This window comes from Pieris rapae, chromosome 13 (assembly GCF_905147795.1).
Source record: "Pieris rapae chromosome 13, ilPieRapa1.1, whole genome shotgun sequence".
NCBI classification, from domain to species: domain Eukaryota; kingdom Metazoa; phylum Arthropoda; class Insecta; order Lepidoptera; family Pieridae; genus Pieris; species Pieris rapae.
Genome location: NC_059521.1, coordinates 343,156 through 368,313, shown reverse-complemented (window position 1 = coordinate 368,313; position 25,158 = coordinate 343,156). Strand labels below are relative to the sequence as shown.

At 32.2% G+C, this 25,158-nt stretch overlaps 4 protein-coding genes across 4 annotated transcripts; 1 reads left to right on the top strand and 3 right to left on the bottom strand.

Moving 5' to 3' along the window:
• Positions 1–1,257: 1,257 nt before the first annotated feature.
• LOC111003485 (disks large-associated protein 5) lies at positions 1,258–7,622 on the bottom strand. Its single transcript, XM_022274007.2, has 9 exons — positions 7,488–7,622; positions 7,321–7,409; positions 5,833–7,171; positions 5,371–5,513; positions 4,921–5,079; positions 3,726–3,879; positions 2,952–3,127; positions 2,758–2,835; positions 1,258–2,545 (listed from the first exon to the last, which is right to left on the bottom strand). Exons 1-9 carry the CDS (start codon positions 7,489–7,491, stop codon positions 2,012–2,014), a joined length of 2,676 nt encoding a protein of 891 aa, XP_022129699.2. The 5' UTR covers positions 7,492–7,622; the 3' UTR covers positions 1,258–2,011.
• Positions 7,623–12,797: 5,175 nt separating this feature from the next.
• Positions 12,798–19,433, top strand: LOC111003440 (diphosphoinositol polyphosphate phosphohydrolase 2). The gene is made up of 3 exons (XM_022273952.2): positions 12,798–13,251; positions 13,331–13,486; positions 16,677–19,433. Exons 1-3 carry the CDS (start codon positions 13,153–13,155, stop codon positions 16,884–16,886), a joined length of 465 nt encoding a protein of 154 aa, XP_022129644.1. The 5' UTR covers positions 12,798–13,152; the 3' UTR covers positions 16,887–19,433.
• A 185-nt stretch (positions 19,434–19,618) lies between these two features.
• Positions 19,619–21,081, bottom strand: LOC123689625 (coiled-coil and C2 domain-containing protein 2A-like). The gene is made up of 5 exons (XM_045630656.1): positions 20,711–21,081; positions 20,564–20,641; positions 20,335–20,492; positions 20,141–20,258; positions 19,619–19,815 (listed from the first exon to the last, which is right to left on the bottom strand). The coding sequence occupies exons 1-5, from the start codon at positions 21,038–21,040 to the stop codon at positions 19,630–19,632; spliced, it is 870 nt and encodes a 289-aa protein (XP_045486612.1). The 5' UTR covers positions 21,041–21,081; the 3' UTR covers positions 19,619–19,629.
• LOC111003462 (protein CC2D2B) lies at positions 21,078–25,090 on the bottom strand. Its single transcript, XM_022273974.2, has 6 exons — positions 24,603–25,090; positions 22,396–24,213; positions 22,148–22,320; positions 21,900–22,020; positions 21,674–21,827; positions 21,078–21,605 (listed from the first exon to the last, which is right to left on the bottom strand). The coding sequence occupies exons 1-6, from the start codon at positions 24,980–24,982 to the stop codon at positions 21,078–21,080; spliced, it is 3,174 nt and encodes a 1,057-aa protein (XP_022129666.2). The 5' UTR covers positions 24,983–25,090.
• Between the last annotated feature and the right edge of the window lie 68 nt (positions 25,091–25,158).

Below are 25,158 nucleotides of genomic sequence, written 5' to 3'. Positions count from 1 at the left end.
TTCCACAAAAAAAACTCTACTCTATTTTGCATCTAGAATAATTATTAAGAATTGTTAAAGAGTGTGGTTTTATATTTAAGGGTTGCCAAAATTTCTCAAATTTACCCCATTCCAGTGAAACACGCTCTCGGCTCCGATTCAAGTAAAATTTGCATAGATTTACGTAATCTGACCTACTGTTATCTCGGGTTTAACAACGCAATCGTAATTATTGTCATTACACTTAGTCGGGAGTCAACAACAATTCTTAATTGGTGCTTTTATTATTTATTATAAGTGGATGTACCACTTCGACGTAAAATAAATCAAAATTTACGCGCGCATTTTTTAACAAGATCCCTGTAGTCCTTTACCTACCTACCTAGTATCTCGTATATGTATAAAGGTGAAATTTAATCAACTGGTTGTTATGGTTAATCCTACGTTTCTGAACCCTTAGGTAGCTCGTTCGAAATACGGCTATGAACTGATGGATTTTTATTTCTACACTTACACACAGCACATTAAAAAAATCACTAGCACATAAAAGTTATTTAATTGATGCCTGCCCCAATAAGAAAAGAGATCCGAGCGTCTGCGTTAGTCTATCATAAATAGTTAACAGAGATTCGAAACTTGGGAGCGGTTAGGTAGGCATGAGGCTTAATCCTTTCTTTGGCAAACAACCAACGTATGCAATGTACACAGATGAAAGAAAAGACTGAAAAACCTATTTACTACGTTTATATAACATTATGTGTTAACATTTTTACACTTAATATTGTTATTGTTTATAAAATCTATAGCTATAAATATCCAATAACGACACTTTAATAAAATAACATACCGAATCCTCAGTATTAAACATAATAATGAAATACCCATACATTAATTTAGTTCAAGTGATCTATTCTCGTTTTAGTTCATATCTGCCGCTTGATTATTCCTCCTTGATGTCCAATCGCAATACCATTTGGCAAAGAGCTAAATAGGGCAGCAGTGCTAGCCAGGATGTCTTATCTGCTGTCATACAAATTGGCTCGAGCGCCATTCCCATACAAATTTATATAGCCCGAATGTAAATTCAAATTAAGTTCGGACTTGTTTTTTTTTTAATCAGCGTCTATTACAAACGGAAAATCGATAATTGCACGCGATTTTTTATAAATTCTTTTTTTTTCGATTCTTACAAAAACTCAAGTTGAATTGAACACTATTATTTAAGAGTAAGATCAATTTAATCAGCAGCACAAGGTTATATATAAAAAAAAGACGATAAACAAAAGCCAAATTTAAATAATTTTTTATTTATTTAAAAACATTAAAACGTGACAAATCCACTACATACTAGGTATTAGGCACTAATTGAATAATTTTTTTAAAGCTAGTACAATTTCTATTACAATCATAACTTGATGACAAAAGAATATAAAGAAAACGAACATAAATCTGTCAATACTTTTTAAATAAAAAAAGCTGTTCGAGCAAAATAATCTTAATAAAAAAAACAATAGAAAATCTTTATTTACATATTTCAAACCAATGATTACATAATTCCAGCATCCATACAATACGGGCATATTTATTTCCAGAATATTAATAACATATTTCAGATAACTTTAATTGGTTGGAGTTTATTCGTGTTATAAATATAGAAATACTTGTTTAATAAATATTAGTCCGTATCAAAAATTTCATAATTAATAATAATGAGATGAAAGATGACGGCATTATAAAGGCAAGAAAGAAATTCTAAGATTTGCTTTTTAGAGAAAGATTTATGTATGCCAATTACGTACATAGTTTAATATTTAAAGCTTAGTAAAAAATAATCAGTAGTTTTCGCATAATATGGAGATTCACTATTCATTAGTAAAAACAAATAAAAACTAAACATTATTAATGGTTATTCTGACTTAACAATCTATTTTAACTAATGTCCCAGATTTTTGCTCAAAATAAGTAATAAAAGGAACAACATTAAAAAGCACAGCAGCAGAAATGAAAGATTTGGAGATGTTCCAAAGATGCTTCAGGATAACTTATCAGCCATCATGGATCTTCTCCTTAAGGATCGTCTCGGCGTGTTCCCGTTTGCTTCTTGAAGTACTTCCTTTCTGGAAATTTCAGATTTTCTTCCGCTTCGGGTCTTGACCGGGCTGAAATCGACGGCGTCCTGCCGTACGATTCTAGGACCCCGCCCTTTTTTGCTCTTTTTAGTTTCAGCATCCGTAGGCGCGTCATTTTCCTTTTCCATAAACTGGTCTATGTTCTCCTTTGCCGTAGACTCTTCCGTATCCTCTTTTTCATCTTCTTTGTCTTTGGTCGTTTTTTTATCTTGATTTTTCACTTCTTGAGGGTTTTCCAGTTCTGAGTTTGGTGAGTCTTCACTTTCAAGTCTTTGGATGCCGCTGATGTCTTTATCCAGAGAAGAATCTAGAGGGTTGGTGTCGGGACTATCGAAGAGGACCATTTTAAGGGATTTGCGGGAGTTTTTGGCCCCTGACTTGAGAATGCTGCGGCCGGGGGTCGCTTTTAGGTTTATGGGTGTGAATTGTATTAAATTCTGAAAATAATGAACGATTATTTATTTCCTTTTACTACAAGAAAAAGAAAAACTCTGTTAATAACAAATCTTCATTAAATCTAAATAGCTAAAAAAAAGCAATAAGTTTTGCTAAATCTTGTGGTAATAACATAGTAAATCCTATTTAAAAATGTAAATGATATGAGTACAAACATGGGTCGATAAAAGGAGCCCTCAAAATAGAATCTTACCAAACTACTGGAATCATATTCCGGTTCTATGTTCTTTCCAATCATTGACGCTCGCAGCATGGCGAAAGAAGCGGCATTCTGGGATAAAATAAAACATATCATCAAATAATAATTAATAAATTTGTCATCCTCCATTTAAAAATTACACAATTTATTTAAAACAAAATTCTAAATTATTCCAGAATCCAAATTACCTTAGAAGCAGACGCCTTCTTCGCCTCGCTGGAGAGGACGGCTTTTAGGAGAGTGGTGGGTTTGTTCGGAGTGGTCGGTGCCGGACTTCGGATAGGAGAGTGCACGCTGAAGAACCCCGCCTCGAAGGTCTTGCTACTCTCTGGAGCTTCTTGCTGCTTTTTTGCCTTACGAGCAGCTGGAAGCCAATCGTTCAAACGTAATAAGTAATGAGACATGTCCATTAGAATTATCTCGTAATTATGTCGATCACTCGATCGTTATTTCTATGGATCATTTCATCACACTTTTAAGATGATCTAGTAACTTAACCCATTATGGTTATTACTTTCTTGTTATTAATATTTTACATTTTTTTCAGATTTACAATCAATACAGACATTTTAAATTTTTCCATATACACAATAAATATATATATGTCTTGGTCCCAACAACTAATTTCAAGGTTTGAGGTTCGCGTAGTGCTTACAATATACATTTAAAATACGTGTATATATGTATGTTATTTTGAGCATAGTGCGGCTCAGTATAATCGAGTACATTTATGTGTAATACAATGAATTTGGGGTAATCAACATGATCGTTCCATAAACTATTAAATATTTAAGCAATATTTCACTATAAAATGAGGCTCACCAGATCTTTAACTATTTAATTTAAATTAAAGCTTATTTACTACATATATTGTAAATTGTCAAAATTGTATTTTAATGATAGGTATACATAATTATTTAATGATACATATATAACGCTATTATATAAAAAAGAAGTGGTACCGGCAATCATATCCTTAATGCGGCTGGTTGTGACAGGTTTGGCTGCTTTCGGTGGAGGTGCTTTTCGCCTCTTCTCTTGAGGCTTCTTATCCGGCGCCCAACCGCGAGCCTGCATCTCCCCTAACTTCGCGAAACGAACGTCTAGATTTTCCACCTGGAACGATTCATTCAAAACTAGCAGAAACCATGCCTCATCTAACAATTAAGACAATCAGAGGATTTTTTAGATTAAAAGTATCCCAGCCAGATTTCTATGAAATAGAAGTCGACGATTTCGGTCACAAATGTTAGTTGCTACTGTGCCTCGGTCTACCTTGACCCTATCAGACACAAATCTGTGCAGAGGCATAGCTGCACTCTCTGACAGATATCCACTCAGAATATCGCTTCCACTGTTAACTTTAGACCAATACACTGATGAGGTAGTCAAACACAGAGAATTTGTTACACAAGACAAATTCATCAGACCGCCCTTGCCGAGCTCTTAAGAATTTATAGTTAGTTAAGTTACCTAAGATTTCTTGGTGTCCGCACAAAAATATAATAATTATTTGCAAGGTACAAAAATGTGTAAGGTGGTACAATCGTTAGTTGTCATATTCTGCCACACATAATGACACGCAAATTTGTCTTTAAGGGATTTTACATTATTAGTCATATGAATTGGTCTAATTTTTATAATAATAAAAATTAGCCTGTTGTTCCCACGAGAATGTAAGTGCGTGCGTTGTTTTCAATTTATTTTATTATTCTTTATTACTCAAGATGTCATATGGAACATGGTGTAATGGTTGCAGCTCCTTACAAACGCTGTGTAAAAGAAAAAACTTGGCGATGGCGTTGAGTTGCCAGTTCTTCTCTTCCGTTCTACGCCTTGGATTTGAGAACTGGCAGTAAATGTAAAATTATAAGCATTTAAGGTATATTTCTTTTTTGACGTTCATTCGTTTACATTATGTTATCTAGATGAATAACTGTAATTTGAATTTCTGTTTGTAATTTGAATACTAGTTTATTAGATAATAATTTTTTTTCCAAAAGAAATACCGAGTTGATTAATCAAAACTCTCGTCAATCTTTTGGGAAATTATTGAAAACCTTACCATACAAAAGGTGTTGTTCCTATTAGTCTGAATAAATCAAATCAAACAAAGATTATCTTATTTTATATATAAGTATGTCTGTCGTCACTCACTTGCATATACACCATATCCCAAAAGCCCTGCAGATCAACCGGAGTCACCAGCGGTTGGGACGGATCAGCAGCGTCACAGCTATCCACGAGACCAGCAAACTGCTGGAACTTCTGGGACATCAGTAGTCGGGCCTGTCCTACCGCTGCGAGTATTGCCTCCTGACGTAATATATCAAATACATATTACAAAACTGATATTAAAATTATAAATTGGGATGTATAAATAATAAAATATTTTAATACTTATGTAAAATTCCGGGTTGCTCCTTTAACCAAATTTTGCAATGTTTATAGATTTTTTGAAGAGTTTTATATAGTTTGACAATATAAAATCATAAGCTTCCTAAGCTTTCAGTAGACAAAAACAACATTCTCATAATTAAATTTATAAACAAATCTGGAGCCACTGTAAAAAATCAATATTGTGAATTAAAAATATGTCAATTGTACCTGAACAAAATCAGGTAGCGTATTCTGTTCCATTATATTTTCCCAGTGGTCAGCCATCTCTGTCAGCCGATTTGTTTCCATATTCAACTGACGATGGAAATGGTTGACAGTGTCCATAGATTCAATATGTTCAGCGAGAAGACCTGAATAATAACATTAGGCATTTATGGAAGGACCTCTAACTTTAAAATATCAAAAGGCACCACAAGCTGAAATGATGAAATAGTGCTGAACTATATACGGGTTCACAATAAGTTACAGTTTCTTTATGAAGTTTGACATATTTCACAGCTCTCAAGACATAAGTGTGACTCGAAATACAAATTAGAATTCCATATTCTAAGGAAGTTCAGACGACTACTTTACTCTTACTGTATATTGAGTGAGTTAAACAAGAATTATAATAAAAAGTTGCACTTTTTTGAATTTGATTACATGATTGTTATATAAAATAAATATTACCTTCTTTAAGTTTCTTTTGCATTTCCCGCCTTGCATTATCTTTCCCTCGTGAAGTTGTGATACAAGGACTGTTTAGGTTTGCTACCTCTGAAATCTGTTCTGGGGTCAATGGAATTTCTGGAGGAGACCGCAACCTATCCTCAGAACTAGATTCGCTATTTGGGATAGGTTTCACAGGGGTCTTTGACCCTATATCAGTAGTAGGCAATGATTTTGATTTTCTGGCCGTCACTATTGATGACTTACTGGGTGAAGAGTCTGTGCTATCTAAATAAATATAAGGTATAGGAACATCCTTAATTTCTATTAAATCTAATTCTATAGATTTGGTATTTTTCGCTCTTTGTACAGATTTTCTTGTGTTTCTTTTTTCAATGGGGGTACTCTCTTCTGAACTACTGATCGTTATAGCACTCAGCTTACCTCTCTTTCCATTATCGTTTTTGTGAGAAAGTTTAATATTTTCTGTTGTTTCTTCAGAGATACTATGATCAGGTAATATCTGCTTTTTTAGGAGATTGTCAGACTTTTCTTTATTTTCTTTAGCTTTAGAACATTTAGGTTCATCTATAAAGTGTTTTTCATTTATAGAGTTCTTGACAGGAGTATGTCTTTTATTTTTTTTTGAGTTATTTAAGTTTTTGCCAATTCTGGTTCTAAGTTTCTCAGACTCACTTTCATCAGATTGTGAGGTCTCAACTGTTATTGCTTTTTGATTCTTCTTATTCCTACCCTTCTCTCCAACTTTAAAAATTTTCTTATTTTCTACCGTTTCAAATAAGTCTATCTTTTTATTTTCTTTGTTAACAACCTTGACTTTGTTTGATTTAACAAATGATGAATTTTTTGATTTGATTTCTGATATAACTGGTTCAAAACTAACCATTGTTATTTTTGCTTTACGGGAAGATGGCAAAATAAGGACAGGTATTTCTTCCATTCCTTTGATTATTGGAGGGCAAAAAGATGCATTCTCAGGTGCAAATGATTTTCTTGTTTTGGTTGGTGCCATAGATGATGTTTTCTTTACTTGTGATCTTGTAACTCTACCCGATGTGCTAGGCATTATTTTTGGTAACTCCTCCAACTGAGGTGCAGGCCTTACAGCACCTACAAGAAATGGCCTTTTTTTAATAGCAGCAGCATGCTTTTTCTTTTTCTCTTTTTCTTGTTTCCATTTCTCCAGTTGCAACCTTCTCTCTTCAGCTTTTTGTTTACGTTTCTCTTCTTTAGTTAATTTTGGTACTGGACTATTTTGAGGTAAATTTCGGAGTTTGTCAAAAATAGTGAGTCGACAGCTATGTCTGCGCTTTATAGTGTTCTCAAGACGTTTTTTAACCTTAAACCAATACAATTTTTAATGTAATATCAATATTCATTAAACGATAAAGGAAATTGTACATTGGAGCAAATACCTAGTGAAATGTATGAAGCATGCAAAAAATGTAGTTATATTTTTGTAGAAAATAAGACTAGAGCCCCACTTACGCCATTGGATACACTTGTAAATTGTTGTGGTTTGACTTTATGGAGATGTTCATGATTAGTCAACAACGCGTTTAAATCAAATCCGTTCTCTGAAATAGATTTTTTAACAAATTTTTTTATATAAAAATAGTAATTTCGACAGGTATAATTAAATGTATAAAACTAACCCATATTAAACCTGAAAAAAAGGTGAATAATTCAAAACAATGTTTTTAAGCACAAGTCATTTTAACGTCTAGCACTGCGAGCCACACAATTAACAAACACCACAAATTCAAATTTCAAATAAATAACCGTCGCTGGCCAGCATATTCATACTGTCAATGTCATTGGTAATTAGAATTACATAGAATACTATAATAATATACTAATATGCCATAGCCTGTAAAAAAAATATGATATATAAACTGCAAAAAAGGCTATTCATCGTCACGTTTATATGGACTTTGTGTATTAAATTCTTATATAATATACTAGCTGTCCCGGCAAACGTTGTTTTGCCATGTATATTATTTGTAAGAAACATTTTTTTAGGTCAATAAAAATAATTATCTACTATAACTGTTCAAAAGAATGATTTATGTAGGGTAATAAATTAATATTTATTAATGTAGAGAATATATTTTAAATTACAATTCTTGCTAGTTATCTAAATATAAAAAATAAAGAATCAAAGAAATCAAATTAAAATAGGGGGTTGGTTGAAAAGGGTTAAAAATTCAGGGTTATAATATGTATTTACTAATGCTGTATCATAAAAAAATAAAAAAGTATATCTAAAATTGAAAAAAATAATTTCGGGGTGGTTTACCCTTAACATTTAGGGGGATGAAAAATAGATGTTGTCTGATTTTCAGACCTACCCAATATGCACACAAAATTTCATGAGAATTGGGAAAGCCGTTTCGGAAGAGTTTAACCACAAACACCGCGACACGAGAATTTTATATATAAGATTTATCTCATGAGACCAGTTTTTAGAACCAAACACATAATCAGCACACAAACTTAAACTTTCAATACTTTCTCTGTCTGACATTTTTATTTCACTTCTCAACCGCTTATGAACTGACGTTACATCATAAAATTAATAAGGTTATATGAAATACAAATGAAATTAATTTAATATAAAAAAAACAATTGACTTTAACCTTTTCTATTTAAACAGTAAAAATATCAAATAATCATTTGGAGTCTGTAGAAGTTACAGTTTTGAAACATAAATTTAACATACTCACACCCACCCCCGCAATCCCTATTGGAAATAGAATTTCGTAAAATCCTATTTGAGATGATTTCTGCATGACAAATAAAAGATTACTACCAAATTTAAAGTCTATAGAGGTTACAGTTTGGAAATAGAAATTTCACATTTTAACACCCACTACCGCAATCTTTTTCGGCGGTGGGTTGTTGTAAAATCCGCTCTTAAATCATTTCTGCATCACATATAGACAACTCTAGCTAAATTTGGAGTCTGTAGGAGCTACGGCTTAAAAAAAATTTTCATTGTTAAACCCCACCCCCGCAACCCCCTGTGGGGTGAGCTACCGTAAAATTCGTTCATAGACTATTTCTACATCTCTTACAGAAGATTCCTACCAAATTTGGAATTTATAGGAGCTATAGTTTAAAAACGGGAATTGTTCATTGTTAACGCCCCCGCAATCCCCTTTGGGGGATGAATTTCTTAAAATCCGTTTTTAGTTACCTCTACATAACGAAAGTAATATTTCTACCAAGTTTCACATTTCTAAGTCCTATAGTTCCCGAGATTTCGTGAAGAGTAACTATAGAAATTGGAATACTTCGATTATCATCGAAATTTTTAACGTTTTAGTAGACTTTTTTAAAATTTTCTTACATGTAAACATTCTCCTGACAATTCTGAAGACAATAAAAAAAATTAACCCAATCGGTCCAGCCGTTCTCAAGTAATTGTTATTTTTATCAAAAATGAGAGTGGGTGTGCAGGGGTGCGTGAGAGTTGGTGGGTGGATGCGTGGAAGTTTGTAAGTAGATTCTCAGCTGAATGTAAAAGAACATTATCCGTTTATTAAACTCCGTTGAAATCCATGAAAACAAAAGAATCAAGAGAAAACGCTTGCAATTAGCGGGATAAATGTTCATAAAAGTAAAACAGCAATAAAAAAATGAAAGAACGTTAGAATAGAATAGAATAGCCACAAACAGGAATAGGAAAAATTTCGCATCGAATGGTGGTAGTTTCATGTCGATACGATCAGTGGTTTAGGCGTGATTGAGCCTCAAACGAAGACCATTTTCATTATATATATATATAGATAATAAGAATAGTATCATTGATATACAAAAAACGCAAGATGCACAGTCTCGAATAAAAGTAACGCGCGAAAGTGTCCCGAAAACTATTTCTGTCTCTTTCTATAAGTTACAAGCATATATTATTGCAAAATCAACCTTACGCGAATTGTTTAAAGTTTTTATTACAAAGCAGTGTACTTAAACCAATACAATTTTACGACCGACCGTGGTCGGTAGGACAAGTTATTGAGTGGAGTCGAACATGACTTTTTTTTTTCATTATACATTACTATTTAGTATTTTAAGAGTTTGTTAAATTGTGTTTTAAACACATAAATATACTTTTATTTGTGCATAAATATGTTTTTGGGTAGCCTATGGGTATATCAAAAGAACAAATAATAACTGTTAAAATTGTTTATTCAAATATTTGGTTCAAAACGATTTAAACCTTTTCGTTAAAACATTTAACGCATTCTTTGGTGAAATAGTCTTTTTAACAAGTCTCGAATTCTTTTTCCTTAAGTTTTTAATGAATTTTTCCTTGCTAATTAACCTGTTGCGGCAATTGTGAAGTTCGCTTTTTATACGAACTTTTCGAGGTGTATCCAAAACTGACCCCGTGCTTAGAGAAGTGAATTTCTTTTCAATTTCTAAATTAAGCATTGATCTCGTAGAACACACTTCAGTATCACCGCCATCATCCGGTATTTCAATCTGTAAGCAATATCAAAATATTTACGATTATTTAAAAAATGTTAAATTGGCTACCTCCTGACCACTTTATTAGCGTAAATATATTTGTCAAAAACTACACACACAAAAGTTCAATAGTACATAAATTTATTTATAAAAAAACACAAATAAAAATAATCGACTCCACTTATTAGAACAGGGTCATTTTTATAATGCGACTAAAATAAAAAGAAGACTGTAATGCGTTGTTCTAACACTGAACAAGCAGCCATTTAAGTTGGCCGTATAGAGTTTGTGCTATGATGATGAATGATGTTTTTAGAATAAATAAATAAAAATCACATATTGCTTGTTTATTATTATTATTAGTCATAAAAACAACAAAAACTAATCAATAAAGTTTTTTACTTACCGAAAATACGATCCGTATAATATATCCGTAAATACCCATCCATTTTTAGCCTTCTTGACGTAATATTTTTACAATTTCTCAGAGAACACTTTGACATTTTTAACGTCTGCTCCCAGACGCGAGCGACGCGAGACTATTTGAAATGAGCGCACAATTTAGAATGTTGTGCTCATTTTTTGAGGACGTTTTTTAGACGTTGAGTGTGCATCTTGGGTTTTTGTATATCAATGATTAGTATCATCAAATATTTCGATTTATGAATTCATCACACACATGCACATTTATATGTAGTAGATAAGCAACGCTTTAAAATTATCATTTCATAAAATACAATTCTGGGCTGCTGACAAAATTAAATAGAAAATCAATACGCCTTTTACCAAAAATAAGTTATTGAAGTGAAACTTCTTTAGAATCGTTGTGATTTCAAATCGGATGCAATGTGTGAATTGCACATATGTTTTTTTTAACATGAAAATACTAATTATTTATTATTATTCCTTGCGACTTGTTTATATTAATTCAAAATATATTTTTATTAGTGATTTTTTTTATTTATTTATTATCCGGATACAATTTTTTTAGTTTATGGGCGAAGTTTACACATGAGTGAGATTTAGAAAGGACGATATCTGACTCCCTACGGTACGGAGGGAGTACGTTCTTGTACGGTCTTGGCGACATACCCCTAGACTAATTTCATTTCTCCCTGAAATCCCCTAGGATGCTCACCAGTTGAGAACGCAAAGTGGAAAGAGAAAGTTGAGAAAGCAACCCCCCCCCCATTGATCATGTTTAGGATACATGTGGCCTAAATCTGGATCACCATGAAAACAACCTAAAAGCGAATGCGACACTTGATATAGAATATTTTTTGTAAAAAAGAATTAAAGTTGAACGTGACTGTTATTATAGTATTTGTATTTCATTAAAATCACATCATTCTTTGTTAGCTCTAATGAATATACAATTAGTAAGGTAAGCACACGGATCCTATTCTTACGATCTGTTCGTACTTTAATTTAGTTCTAAAATCAGGAAAGTTAAATACAATAGCAAAAAAAACTGTATTTGGTATGTTTTTGAATTTCCCCTAAAAAAACACCTAATTTTTTTTCCCCCTATTCTGCACCTAACTAAGGGGTTGAGAAACCCCTAAATCTACGGCGAAATCCTCTGATCTGGCAACACCGGGACCGGCGAAAAGTTCTACATAATAAAGTGCTTATTACACCACGCGATATTCAGACAGTCTTACTAAGATTCAGCCTAATGTAATAAGAGTTAGCCAGTTAGCCTGTCTAATTAGACCGACCGAATGGGTTCGGCGGTGCTTACTGGCTTACTTGCTGTATATCGTGTAGTGTAATAAGACTTAGCACGCTAAACCATTCTGTCAGCGCGCGGCAGTCGCAGAGCAAACACGTTTGTACATGTTTGTTTTCTGTGGCCGCGTGCACCATGGCGTGTTCGCAAGAAAAAAAAGTACTTTGGAATGTTTTTTATTTTTTATAGATAAAGTTAGCCAACGCTCGACACACTGATACATTGGTAAAAACAAACATGAATCTTAAATTTAGAAAGAAGGTTCGGACAATCAATCTTATTATAGAATAGCTTAGCTGCAAACGATGTGTCAATAAATTTAAATAAATTTTCTGCGATTCTCTAATGACAACATACTAAAGTGTGCCAGCCTGGTTCTGTTCTTGATTTGTACCGAGACATGCCATTTTTATTGCTATATTGAATGTATGGAGTATCTATTAAATTACTAATATAACATTTTAATAGTCATTCAAACTCGGCAACTCCTACTCTAAGGTAGTTTCTTAAGTCACATGCCGACATCCGTCACCGACTACGTACGCTTTGCAAATGAGTAAAAATGAGTTAGCATGCGGTATTCAGTCCAGTGTAATAGCGAGCTTGCTAATTAGATTTTAAGACAGTCTTACTAAGACAGTCTGAATATCGCATAGTGTAATAAGCACTTAAGTATTGTCTCAAGTCAAACTATTAGGGCTTATGTTTTGTTATCTATGACTGACAGCTGCTGTCTACGTACTACAGTTTCCGGCTGTCAGCTGACAGTCTCGTAATTTTCGCTTTCCAAAACCAAAACCAAGGCACTAGGCACTTATTTCGATTTTCTAAGAGAAAAAACGTCAGGCACCATACAACATGGGCTTGAAATACGCGATCAAAAGCTAGTTATAGCTGAAATATTGCTCTAATTGTAGTGTTATTGTTATAGTTTTGTTTTATATGTACATTGTGTAACTCTTAAATTAGTCTAAAATGGATACGTATATCTTAGACCTCGGTTATGGCGTTTGTTGATCATTAAAAATTTCGTTCGGTTTATAATTTCCTTCTATTTGATGTCCGATTTTCGTTAGTGATCGTTTATTTTGTTCGTGTTTTCGTGTATACCCGAAATGGTGAAAGAAAAGCCTAATTCAATACGGATCTACGACGACGAGGGATTCAGACGGCGCGCTGCTTGCATATGCGTACGGTCTGACGCCGAAACGGAGGTTAATGTAGTTTTTATCTATTTTTAACATGAAATTGTGGAATGTCGTTGTATTAAGGTGTGAGGTGTATTGTGCGTAGGTGTTGTTAGTGACATCGTCGCGCCGGCCTGACAACTGGATTGTGCCCGGCGGCGGGGTTGAACCGGAGGAAGAACCCTCTGTGACGGCGATGCGGGAGGTTCTCGAGGAAGCTGGCGTTATTGGAAAGCTTGGTCGTTGTCTTGGTGTTTTCGAAGTGAGTTAAAAATGTTGATTTACAAAACTATAATAAAGTTACTTATGATTGTTTAACTCTTTTATCAAATACTTAGTCAATTCATAATGCTGTAAGTACAAATGTAAAGTACATTTGTGTGTGCACTTTACAATTATGTTGTGCATCATTTTGTATTAGTAAAAATAATGAAATGTCATTGCCATGTCTTAGTGATAACCTCTTTAGTGACATTATTTCAAAGTACTTATGTTTTTACAATCTAAACATGGTTTAAAAATATTTCAATTTGGTAAAAATCACAGAAAGTTGTTTAGTTCCATATGGTTACAGCTAATGGCCAGTTGATAGCAGTTTTTGTTGATCACATCATTTACAAAAATGTTAACCTAAAGGTGCTTAAAGTGACTCATACAATCTACAGATAATTTGTGTCATAAATCCCTCCTCTTGTATTAATAGACTTAGATAATATGTATACTTAATTATTAAGTGTTTAATTTAGAAAAATTTTATTTAATCAAAAATATGTGCTTTGATAAACTTTCAAACCTCTTTTATGCTCAGTTATAATTTTATGTTTGCAGGATATTCTTTTGCTATGCCATTGTAATGACCCTTTTTTTCTAAAATTTTAAAAATTCTTTAATGAACGTTTGTCTGATAGTAATTGTAAAGTACTATTATAAAAAATGTCAAATTATGCTGAAAGTGTAATAAATTTGTAGAAGCATCATACAATATGTACATAAAATAATTAACTAAAAATATAGTTTCTGTAATATAGTGTATCTCAAACAAGGTATATGTTTATTACCTAAATTCCAAAGATTATTTGCACATAAGAGATGTTCAAAAAATCTTTGGAATTTTGGTGGAACATCTATGATGGTCTGTATGGATGTATTACTAATTCCTAATAATTAGGGCAAGAAATAGAAGTTCCATCCATTATCATTAACCATATTATTTGAAGCTTTATATCAATCAATCAATCAAAATTATATTTATTCAATTATTCATACATATAAGTAAACAAGTACACTTATGAACATCAAAAAATTAAATTATTTGTAAATTTACTACCAGATTGCAAGTCAAGGGCGTACAGTGGGCAAGAAGAACTAAAAAAAAGAAGGCTATAAAATTGCTTATGCAGATATTAAAATGTTTCAGAGGCTGCTATAGAAAAATATTAATGTTACCCTGCCCATTGTGACTTAGTGGTCAAGCACTGTCACATCTTTCCTATTATCATTGCCAAGTCCCGAATTCATTTTAGTTATACTTTTTCCAGTTTGAATTGCAATCTAATATCAAAAACCTTAACTTCTTTTTAATACATTGGAAATTTGAGGTCAATGCTCTCACTCTACTATTAATATTATTTTAATGACTCATGATGTTTTAGGCTTGTGTTTTTTAAATTAATATTGTATTGTGTATTGAGTAATTTCCTCCAAGAGTGGGTACTGGTTATATGCTATTGCAATTTACAAATATATTTTTGTAAAGTTTTATTAGTTCCATATTGTATAATTAGCAGACATTGCTATAAGTTTGCACAACAGACATAAAATGGGCTCTTCTCTGTTCCTATTGTCTGATCTAGGGTAGAATCTTGATGAGAATGCTACAATGCATTGGGCAGGAGGGTTTTTCGTTATAAAATTAAAAAGGCTAATATTAAGACGCTCACTTTTAAGTTTACTAGAATGGCTGATGTTCACCCATATTAAAGAAGCATTCAATTATACCATATTATTGTTTCCATACTCCTAAGAATCAGTTAACAACAATGTTAATATTCCCTTTCAGTTATTTTAGCGCGAAACGATAAATCATTGTTGACGCCAATTCGTACGCGTCACTATCGGCGAATTATATTGAATGTTTCGTGGAGTTATTTTGAGCTAGCGAGCATTATCCGCCTTTATCAATTCAGAGGAAAAGCAAATAATTAATTTTTAAGCATCTAATTTGAGTAGATTGAAAAGCTTCTAGTATTATAAATTCATGGGTAAGACACGTTTAAGGGCCTAAGACATCACACATGTTATCCTTAAGTTTAAGTTGAGTTATTGTTTAATTGCATACACTGTAAACAATAATGCTCAGCTCAGTTCTAACATTGCTCTGGAAGAGGAGAAATCTTGGACCATGCATTTTTTCATAATCTGTGTAAGACGGAACAGTTTCCTATAACCTAGTCGCTATTGTCATTGGTTTAAAAAACTAAGTAAGTCGATGTAAAATTAACAAACACAACTTCTTACAATATTTTATCAATCCGGTGAATATGAAATATAATGCATATTCGTGAGTACTATCGTATTTTTTGTTCGACCAAACTCCTTCCATCCTTTTTTTTCATCATCTTTTGTTTGGTTTATATATGTAAATAAGAGAAAAGAGAACCCTGAAAAAAGATTTATTAACGTATCTTGTTGTCTCACGTTAAAACCGATCAGTTAATGATATGTCTAATTAGTTTTTATTGGTACAATCATTTGATTTTGATTACACCTTTTGTAGATAATTAAATGTTAATTACATTATCTCATTAAATTCTGTGCTACGTTTAATTTTTGTAAGAATCGTGTCGTATGTAATTAAGTAATTACTGGTGGAGTTAATAATATCCTGAGATAGATACATTTCGTGACCGTTATTGATTTATTATTTAAGACATATTTTTACAATGTTGCAATATGAACCGTATATCTGTAACTTATAAATGTAGAAGCAGTAAGGTCTATAAACAAGAGTGAGTCGATAGAGGTTTTGACCTTTTTTCCCTGTAAAGAATAATAATATGGTATGGAAATACCAATAAAAGCGGATTTCGGTACTCTTTTATGTAATTCAAACACATCGTAAACGGCCTGTAAACATTCATAATGATCGTAAATAATAATACTTGGTTACTAGGCTTGAATCGTCGTAAATCTAAATCAGTATTAGATAAAAGTTATTCTATTGCGCAACATTCAAATTATTATCCTAATCGCGTTTATAAAAAAATAATTAAATACTAATCTAAATAAGGACAATGTTTTCTTTTGTATACTAAGTCGTATTACTATTATATTATTAAACTTTTATTACATTTACATGCATACATTATCTTGGTGTATATAGGCGATTTAATTATATATACTACGATATCCTCTTTTCGTTGTGGATTTATGAGATTATTAAAATATTTCAGAACCGCGAACACAAGCACAGGACTGAAGTATACGTGATGACCGTAACACAGGAGTTGGCGGAGTGGGAGGACTCCCGTCTGATGGGGCGCAAACGACAATGGTTCTCGATCGACGACGCCCTCGCCCAACTGGCGCTACACAAGCCAATTCAACGGCATTATTTACAACAGCTCAAGCGATCCAAACAGACCAAGCCGGACGACAGCTAAACGCTTTATCGGGACTAGGGGGAAGTGTGAAATCTCTAGATGCATATTTATTCAAACCATTCTGAAGATGTATTTTTCAAATATCCATCACCAAAACCAATACATTTTTAGTGTCAGATGAAATATTCAGTATCTAAATTGTGGCAATACTATGAATGGCAACAGAACTTTCAATTTGGTTGTTTCTGTTTCAGGAAACCTTATCAGAAATTGGAGAAATAGAATCACATTTTGAGTTACCATTTTGTATAAAAAAAACACTTATAATAATATTTTAATTTAAAAATAATAATAATAAAAATAATAATAACAATTGTACTAACATGGTATGATTTCCATCTTTATTATGAAGTTGCCTGCAAAGCAAAGCATTTAAACCTATCTATATTAATTATCAAATATCTCCAAAGGAAACTTTAAATTAATCATAAAATCTGATAACATGAACAAGTCTTTGAATTTGATTCATAAATATTTTTTAGTCAGCCTGTTTGGAAAGAGGGAACAACTAAGTCGACCTTATAGAACAAATTTGGATAAGTTGAAAAAAACACTAACTTCTAATTAGAATCTGTGAGATTTTATGAATAAATAGATATGCATTCTGAGATTTTGTATAACAATTACAATCTAAGTTACTCTAGCTTTTCCGTAGCTATATTTTATTGAAATAGCTTATGTCAGCATTTGAGTGAATACAGGAGGCTTAAGTGTTTTGTGAGCCTAAGTAAGAAGTCAATTTAAAATCTTAATTCATAAAGCTCTGTGTGACTTGATATCGAATAAACTATTGAGTTAATGAGAAACCTTAAATCATTCTTGCCTTTTACTATTGAAATCTTCATTGTCATGTGGAAGGGAAATAATGTAAGCTCTTTATTTGGTTAAGTCTTGTCTGTCAAAATGATTTTGCTTTGTTAAAGAGAAAAATAATTTCTTTAAGTTTAAAGTCTGATTTCTTTTTTATAATTATTAAAGTATTTTAATGAATTGATTCAATCGATATCAATGCATACTAGGGCTAAAACTTTACTGGGGCTGTACCAAGTCATATTTTGTAAATGTACCATTTTATCAAAGTTAAAACATTTTATTGTGTGTTTACTGTAATTTTGATCCGGAGAAACCATACTGTTAATCAGCTTTTTGACTACTGTGTTTAATATTTTAACAATTTGTCACGGTACACCCTAAGATCATGTGAAAACCAAATGAAATATTTGCTCTAACAATTGCCCCCTAGTTTCAAACTCAGCACTGCCTCTCAAATGCAGTGCCGTCTTATTTTAACCCGTTATTAGACTTGTCCAACATTAGTTATTATTGAGATTATTCATGTTCCATTGGGCGAGTCCCTGCAGTGTGCATAGAAATTGCGACATAATATGAAATGTTCTTAACAAATAATAGTTCTCAACGCTTGAATAATGTGTCAATTTGGAACATTTTTGTTAAACTATATCCTTGTGTATATAAACATAAGGATCACTTTCAAATATTTTCATATTGATGACACTAATTAGTATGAAGCTGTTCCTATGGGTATTATGGTTATGACCTCTGAATTGTGTGAGATGATTGTACATTTTGTGAAAACCCTCATGTTTGACCTTCTATGAGAAATAAGTGAAAAATGTTCAAACTGATTTCTTCTTTCTGAATCTAAGTAACGTTACACTATTCTGCGAGATCGTCAGATCTTTTCAGTGTTTCTGACAGTTGCTTTTGGCATTGACATGTATAAAGACTGCACGTGACAGACGTTATGTCATTTCAATGTGAAAAAGTCCTCCGTCTCAAGCCACACAGAAGATATCATCAACAGTGGAATACAGTCTAATCATATCGCTTAAACATTTTCAATAACATAAACCTAAAAATTTTAAAATTTTCTAAAGCAGAATCAAAAGATAATTTCTTGCGTCGAACTGAGGATTAGTGTAAAAATACTAGTTAAATAAATCTAGCATTTTATTATACTCGAAGTCGTATTTATTTTATATAAAACTATCAATTTGAAACTTTAATCATGGCATTCGCCTGTTACGGTTTAATTTCGAAAACCAATTCGTCTTAAACATTTGAATATTAATGAGAAATTGGACATGTCTGGTGGAATTTAAGGATATTTTTGATTTAAATATAAGCGCTAGATAATTAGTTGCTATTTGTACCTATCTGGATATAGAAAAATTATTTTTGTAAATAACATAATATTCTGGTGTTTTAATAAAATATTCATGAATGTGTTTTGAATTATTATTCGAATGCCGTTGCAGAAAATGTTTTACTTTACCGAGTTTCAACGAATTAATAATTAAATACACATTCTTTTTCAAGTGTGTAATATTTTAATAAGGGCGTAGAGTAAGGCGGTACTGTATGTTGTCTACCTGTGAGGATGGATGTAGACGTCTGTGGTCAGTTTCAAAGCGAATTGGTCTCTGTGGACACGTGTTATAACACCTTTTTTCTACTTACGTATTTTTTATACGGCAATGAAATATTAATTTTATTTTGTTAGCATTAAACAAAAGACATACAATCTCTATATTATTTAAATGAAGTCATTTAAGATTCCCGATGAGTTTAATAATAAATTTTATATTGCTCCAAGCGTTTTTGTTCCTCCCTTTGTCAACATGCTAACCTTAACCTTATTATACCTTAACCTTTGTTTACGGTTTTTTGTCAATACAAAATCTACATAATATGAATAAAACCAATGAACACGGAACAAAATTTATATTCTAGACATGCTGGCAAGAAATATCCACACACTTAAAACATTATTAGGATAGGCGTACACTTCTACGGCCAACCCGAATTCGACGTTAGGGTCGTCGTTCACGTGCAACATTGTAGATTTTACCCTTGATATCACAGATTTTGTGTTGACGTAGGGTATGTTAATCGGGAATCCAAATATCTGTGAACGAGGTAATTATTCAATAAGTAAACACCTTTATTAAGATTGCCTTAGCGAGACTTAAAAACGTACCAAACAAATATCGACTAAAAATTATAACGATGTATCTATACATCGTACGTTTACTAAAAAATATAGAGACTAAGAAATACGAGTACATCCATAATAATGATCAAGTCTACGCTCTGATATGTTTTTTTGTAAGTCGCTTACTCTATTGTCTATGATATTGGTGGACTGGGTACTTGGCACCAGGTTTGCGACATCCAACGCAGTTGACATCACGACACTTATCAAAAATATGGTCTTCTTAGCAGTTTATTACCTTATACGAAGCCATTAATTGCCTCATTGTGTCACTGGGTGTAGGTTTTACGGCATTCGTATTAAAACTCCAAAATTCCCATTCTGTTAAAGATTCTCGCAAGATGTTGCTTAAATACCTAAAAAAAGGGTTAATATTTCTAAAGTAATTCTATAAGTTGATATAACTAAAATCCTTTTCCTATTATAAAATACCTGTTCCAAACAGTTTTGACATTCCATCTCCATTTCTGTATTTTTTCTTTAATTTTAGTTTCCAAATTATTTCTCAAGTTTGTTACATCAAACGGTGGGTTGTACACGTAAGTAGTGAGAGGCGTTTGTTGTAAAACAAATATAGTTTTATCAAAAACCTAAAATAAAGGTTCATATAAAACTCCTTAAATGTTAAAAGTTCGGTTAATTTTGAAAACTAGGAACATACCGTTTGCCAGTGAGAAGTTTTCGTAAAATCAAACGATAAATTCTCACAATCTTGATACGTTTGTATATTAACCCAAATCTAAAAAAAACATTCGATGAAAACCCTTCAAAACTTATGATATTTATTGTATATTATTTAAAACCTTACATTTTCATGATCAAATACAAAATTGACGGTCTTCAGAGGACAACCGACATCTCTTATATCGTGTTTTTCCCCATTAACTGCGTCGAAAACGCATACATCATATTCTTCTTTATTAAAAAACCCTGTTTTTTCTCTATCAGAGGCCATTACAATCCTACGACCATTACTTTTAACCAAAACATAACTACTGATACCTCTAGGCAGCCCGTAACCTATGGCCACATAGCATTTGATACCTAACGCAATTAAGTAGCTCGCTAAAATTAAGGTATGGTCCAGCGGCGATCCATAAAGAACCTTCAATAGTTCCTGAAAAAAAAGTAGCATCATAGTAAGTTTTTTTAAATTGGTCCTTCGGTACAGATTGTTAACTTACGATCCCACGTAGAGTAACAACATGATTTTGAATAACTTCATAGGTAGGTATTAACGAAACGTAGCGAATAGCTAAATTCACCATATGCAATATATCGGTTAGGTCGAAAGCATTTATATTAGTCTTCGGCAAAGAACTCCTTGAAGAAGGTCCCATTGGTTTTGTATCGCTTAAGCTAATCTCTGGCAGGGGCAGAGGCTGAAGGAACTCGGTTACACATTTATGTCTCCCAGTACTGTCTATAAAGGTGAGAGACAGGTTTCTTGCTGGAAATTCATTGAGATATTCTGTTACGAAATTATTTAAATGCCGCAAAATGTGGCCATCAGTATCACAAGGCTGGTTATAAAATCGAAACCCGCCCAATTTGTAAAGACTTGTTGTAATCCGAAGAGTGAGAAAGGCCGTGTCTTCCTTCATTAGTTGGACTATTTCTGGTATTACTGATGTGGATGCCTTTGGAGCGCTTTCGTAGCCAAAAATAAATGGTGGTGTTGTAATTTTGAATGTTCCACGGAGCTGAAAAATGGTCGATTATTTTATACCCATTTTTTATAGGACAGCCTTCAATTGTATTTTCAACTTACCGAACCTAAATTTAAAACTGTGCTTATCGGGATGGCAAGGCTGCCCAGCCATTTATTGTAACACCTAAAACGAAACGATCGATCTAGCTCTTGGCTAACATTCACTGTATGTTCATCATATACGTTTATGTATAACGAGGAAAGTGGTTCCAACCTGGAAAAATTGGAACACAAAATTCACAATAACAATATGAACGAGCAAGATAGCTTATCTAACGCGTCATACTTAGTTTTAATTTTTGCAGTGTAATTCCAAGTGGGATTATTTCCTATTGCTATGCATGTTTGCACTGATTCATTGTTGTAATTTAATCTTACAAACGGTCTTAAGGGGCGTACTTTGTAACCTGCAATTATAACTGAATATATTAAGTATTAACTAAAAAAATGGAATTCATATTTAGTATTTCAGAAGAGTTTTTAAATAAGTACATAATTTAAATGACAAATTCAAAGTAATGATATAGTGTATACCAGCAATGCTCTCGTCGTTTTCTTGTTGTTCCGTGTCGCAGCGGTCGAATAAATTAAAAGCCCGAAATACTGTTATGTATATTTCTTGCTCCTTAGCTAATTCAGATTCAATTGATTGCTTAGTTACAGATGATGTTGCCAAGGACGTATTAGATTTAATCGAAAATATACTCCTAAAAATGCCATATCATATGTTTGAATACATGTTTGAAGGAAATACTTTAAATACACTCTAAAATTCTTATCACCTTAAACTAAGATCTTGAAAATCATTGACAACGTCTTTATGAGTCTTCCTTAGAAGCCTATCGTTCAAATTTGTTAAGATTTGTTTATTTAATTTTTCTATGAACTTCATGCCCACATATCTCTCCAAATCTATTGAATCCATATTAGCACGTTGACTTTTAAAATATTCAACGTTGAATTCTTTATCTTCACTGTGCATTGTGCTTAATTGTTCTGTGGTTATTTGAGAATCAAATAACGGAATAATTTTATTAATAATATTGACTAAACATCCATTATTTCTCAATTTTAGTAACTTAAAACGAGTGCAATTTTCTTTATTAATAAAATCAATCTGGTTTTCTTTGGTTTTATTTTTACACATATCTCTTAAACTCTTAATAATAATTTTGTCATCGATTTCAAGTTCATAAAGATAATTTAAAATATCCAGTAAGGCGCTTAAATTTGGTTTATCTAAACCATGAAGAAATCTTTGAATTTGTTTTTTAACATTTAAACAATATTTTAATGAGCTATTTGAATTTTCATTTGCAATGAAGGTTTCATTCCAGGAAACACTCAGTTTCATTTCACATGATGTTAATAATTTCCCTTGAAATAAATTGTTGCTTTTGAGCATCACATCACTAATGGCTGCAATGTCTTTTATTGTATATCCATTGCCAATGAATAAAGACGTGGGCTTAATTCTATTGTAACACACAAAACGTTTATTGATAAGTACTGCATTCAAATATTTTCTGCGAATTTCGTCCAACTCCATTGTAAGAGCTGAAATATCTTTACTTCCTTCACACAAGATAAATGTGAGTGTTTTATTATTTTCTAATATTTCCAATGTAAAAGAATCTTTATAATTAATTGTGGCAATATCTTTCACTTCCAAATGTTCACATTCACATACAAACACATCATCGATGAATACTTTCAAGTAAATATAGTTTTCCTCGCTCTGAATTTCTGTTTTTGGCTTAGCCTTTATTGTTTCGTCAAATTTACGTCTAACAGATACATCTTCGGGGCTTACTAAGAAACCGACACGTTTTTCGACATCATGTTTTATTCGCTCTGGATCAATGTGTAGTTTTGGTTTAACAACTTTATTTTTATCATAATGCTCATCCCTTTTCAATTTTTTGTACTCTAAATATTTGTTTACGTAATCATATTCTAATTCAATAAGAAAATCTGCATATTCCTTCTGAAACACTTCCTTCCAGTGTTCAGCGAGAGTGTCTTCGCTTTTGTAAAGTTTTTCTACTTCTAATACATAAGGAGTGCTAATGACGCCCAACTTATGCCTTACACTTTTTATATCTGACCACAATGATAAAATATTACAAAGCAGCTCTCTCTTTTCATTCAATTTATTATTATATTTTTCTTTGAAATCTAGAAAAGCTGCTGTATATTTTAGAATAGTTGCATCAAACCGTATACTATCATTGTTCTTATTACTAATTGCAGTAAACTTCGCTTTAAGATTTTCTCTTGTCTGCCTATTTACATCTATTCCTCTTAATATATGTATTATATGTTTTTCAATCTCAAGATATTTTGTATAGTACTCTTCTAATTTTATTGATAGTATTTTCTCTAATGAATAACTATGGTGATATGTAAAATTAAGTCCATTGATTGAAATATCCAAAAACTTTTGCGTTACATTTAAATTAGTAATTGACCTCTCAGAAACAAAATCTTTAAAAAAGCGGGGTTCAACATAATTGATATGTATAAATGTGTCCCTCGTCTCTGAAGCTTTTTCGCAATTCGGAAAATTTGGATGCAGTTTAAGGCTTCTCGAGCGATCGCTGAAACGTAGAAATAATTTATATTAAATATTTAATTATTCTTATCTTCTATTTTTACAGTAACTAAAAAGATTGCAATAGATGACATATATATATACATAAAAGTTTGTTATAATATATGTATGTAATATTCTGTAACTTATAACCAACCTTTTCCTTCGGCTGATTATATCCATAATTACCCAAACAACGCAACAGGCGCTTGTTGGCCATAATGTTTGAATACCCCTAGGCTTAAGCAAGCGTAACAAATCATTTTTATATTACAATCCCCAAAACATACGTCACCTACTTTTAAATGAATTTCTAAGTCGTTGACTACCCCCACTCTTGCTCCGCTCTTCCTTAAATTAAATAATTTTATAAAATATATTTACATTTATACTTACCCATGTTCTACGTCAAATATGCGTGGTTTATAGTGTACTATTTTATCTAGTCTAAATTGACTTTGTAAATAACTTGGTGCACTGTTTGGTTTTATCACATTAATAACGTTTTTAACTATTGGCGAGGATTCGCTACCTATTTTTTTATTTACAATTTTCAGTATGTTGGTCGAACGTTCTGTTCTGTCTTTATTCACTCTCTTCCTTTTATTTTTCTTTATTTCCTTTGTAAAAAACATTGTTTGTGTTATAGGACTTTGTGGAACTGTTTGCATAAGATTTTCGGAATAAACTGCACTCTCGTTAATTTCATGATATTCTTCAGAATCATTTATATTTCCGCGTATGCAATATGAATGTAATTCAATTTTATCACTCATTTTTTATAAAATAGTTTAGAAATTTTGAAATATCTGTTGTTATATGGAATTTTAATACTACTGCCGCCAAATGCCAATATTGACAAAGTTGTTGCTATAGTAACCACTATCGAGATTCTATAAAATATATGTAATACATATTATAGACAGATGTAAATTGAAATTGACAATTGACA

What these genes read in the sequence shown, in the direction of transcription:
- LOC111003485 (XM_022274007.2), bottom strand. An exon ending in CGCTACCTGATTTTGTTCAG is followed by an intron (nt 5,080 to 5,370) that starts GTACAATTGACA and finishes ATATTACGTCAG; the next exon opens with GAGGCAATACTCGCAGCGGT. An exon ending in AATATGATTCCAGTAGTTTG is followed by an intron (nt 2,546 to 2,757) that starts GTAAGATTCTAT and finishes CATTATTTTCAG; the next exon opens with AATTTAATACAATTCACACC.
- LOC111003440 (XM_022273952.2), top strand. Translation starts at nt 13,153, where the DNA reads ATGGTGAAAGAAAAGCCTAATTCAATACGGATCTACGACGACGAGGGA. An exon ending in GGTCTGACGCCGAAACGGAG is followed by an intron (nt 13,252 to 13,330) that starts GTTAATGTAGTT and finishes TATTGTGCGTAG; the next exon opens with GTGTTGTTAGTGACATCGTC. An exon ending in GTTGTCTTGGTGTTTTCGAA is followed by an intron (nt 13,487 to 16,676) that starts GTGAGTTAAAAA and finishes AAAATATTTCAG; the next exon opens with AACCGCGAACACAAGCACAG.
- LOC123689625 (XM_045630656.1), bottom strand. Translation starts at nt 21,040, where the DNA reads ATGATGCTACTTTTTTTTCAGGAACTATTGAAGGTTCTTTATGGATCG. An exon ending in TTGTATTTGATCATGAAAAT is followed by an intron (nt 20,642 to 20,710) that starts GTAAGGTTTTAA and finishes TGTTTTTTTTAG; the next exon opens with ATTTGGGTTAATATACAAAC. An exon ending in AAACTTCTCACTGGCAAACG is followed by an intron (nt 20,493 to 20,563) that starts GTATGTTCCTAG and finishes CCTTTATTTTAG; the next exon opens with GTTTTTGATAAAACTATATT.
- LOC111003462 (XM_022273974.2), bottom strand. Translation starts at nt 24,982, where the DNA reads ATGAGTGATAAAATTGAATTACATTCATATTGCATACGCGGAAATATA. An exon ending in AAACGACGAGAGCATTGCTG is followed by an intron (nt 22,021 to 22,147) that starts GTATACACTATA and finishes TTATAATTGCAG; the next exon opens with GTTACAAAGTACGCCCCTTA. An exon ending in CAGTTTTAAATTTAGGTTCG is followed by an intron (nt 21,606 to 21,673) that starts GTAAGTTGAAAA and finishes ACCATTTTTCAG; the next exon opens with CTCCGTGGAACATTCAAAAT.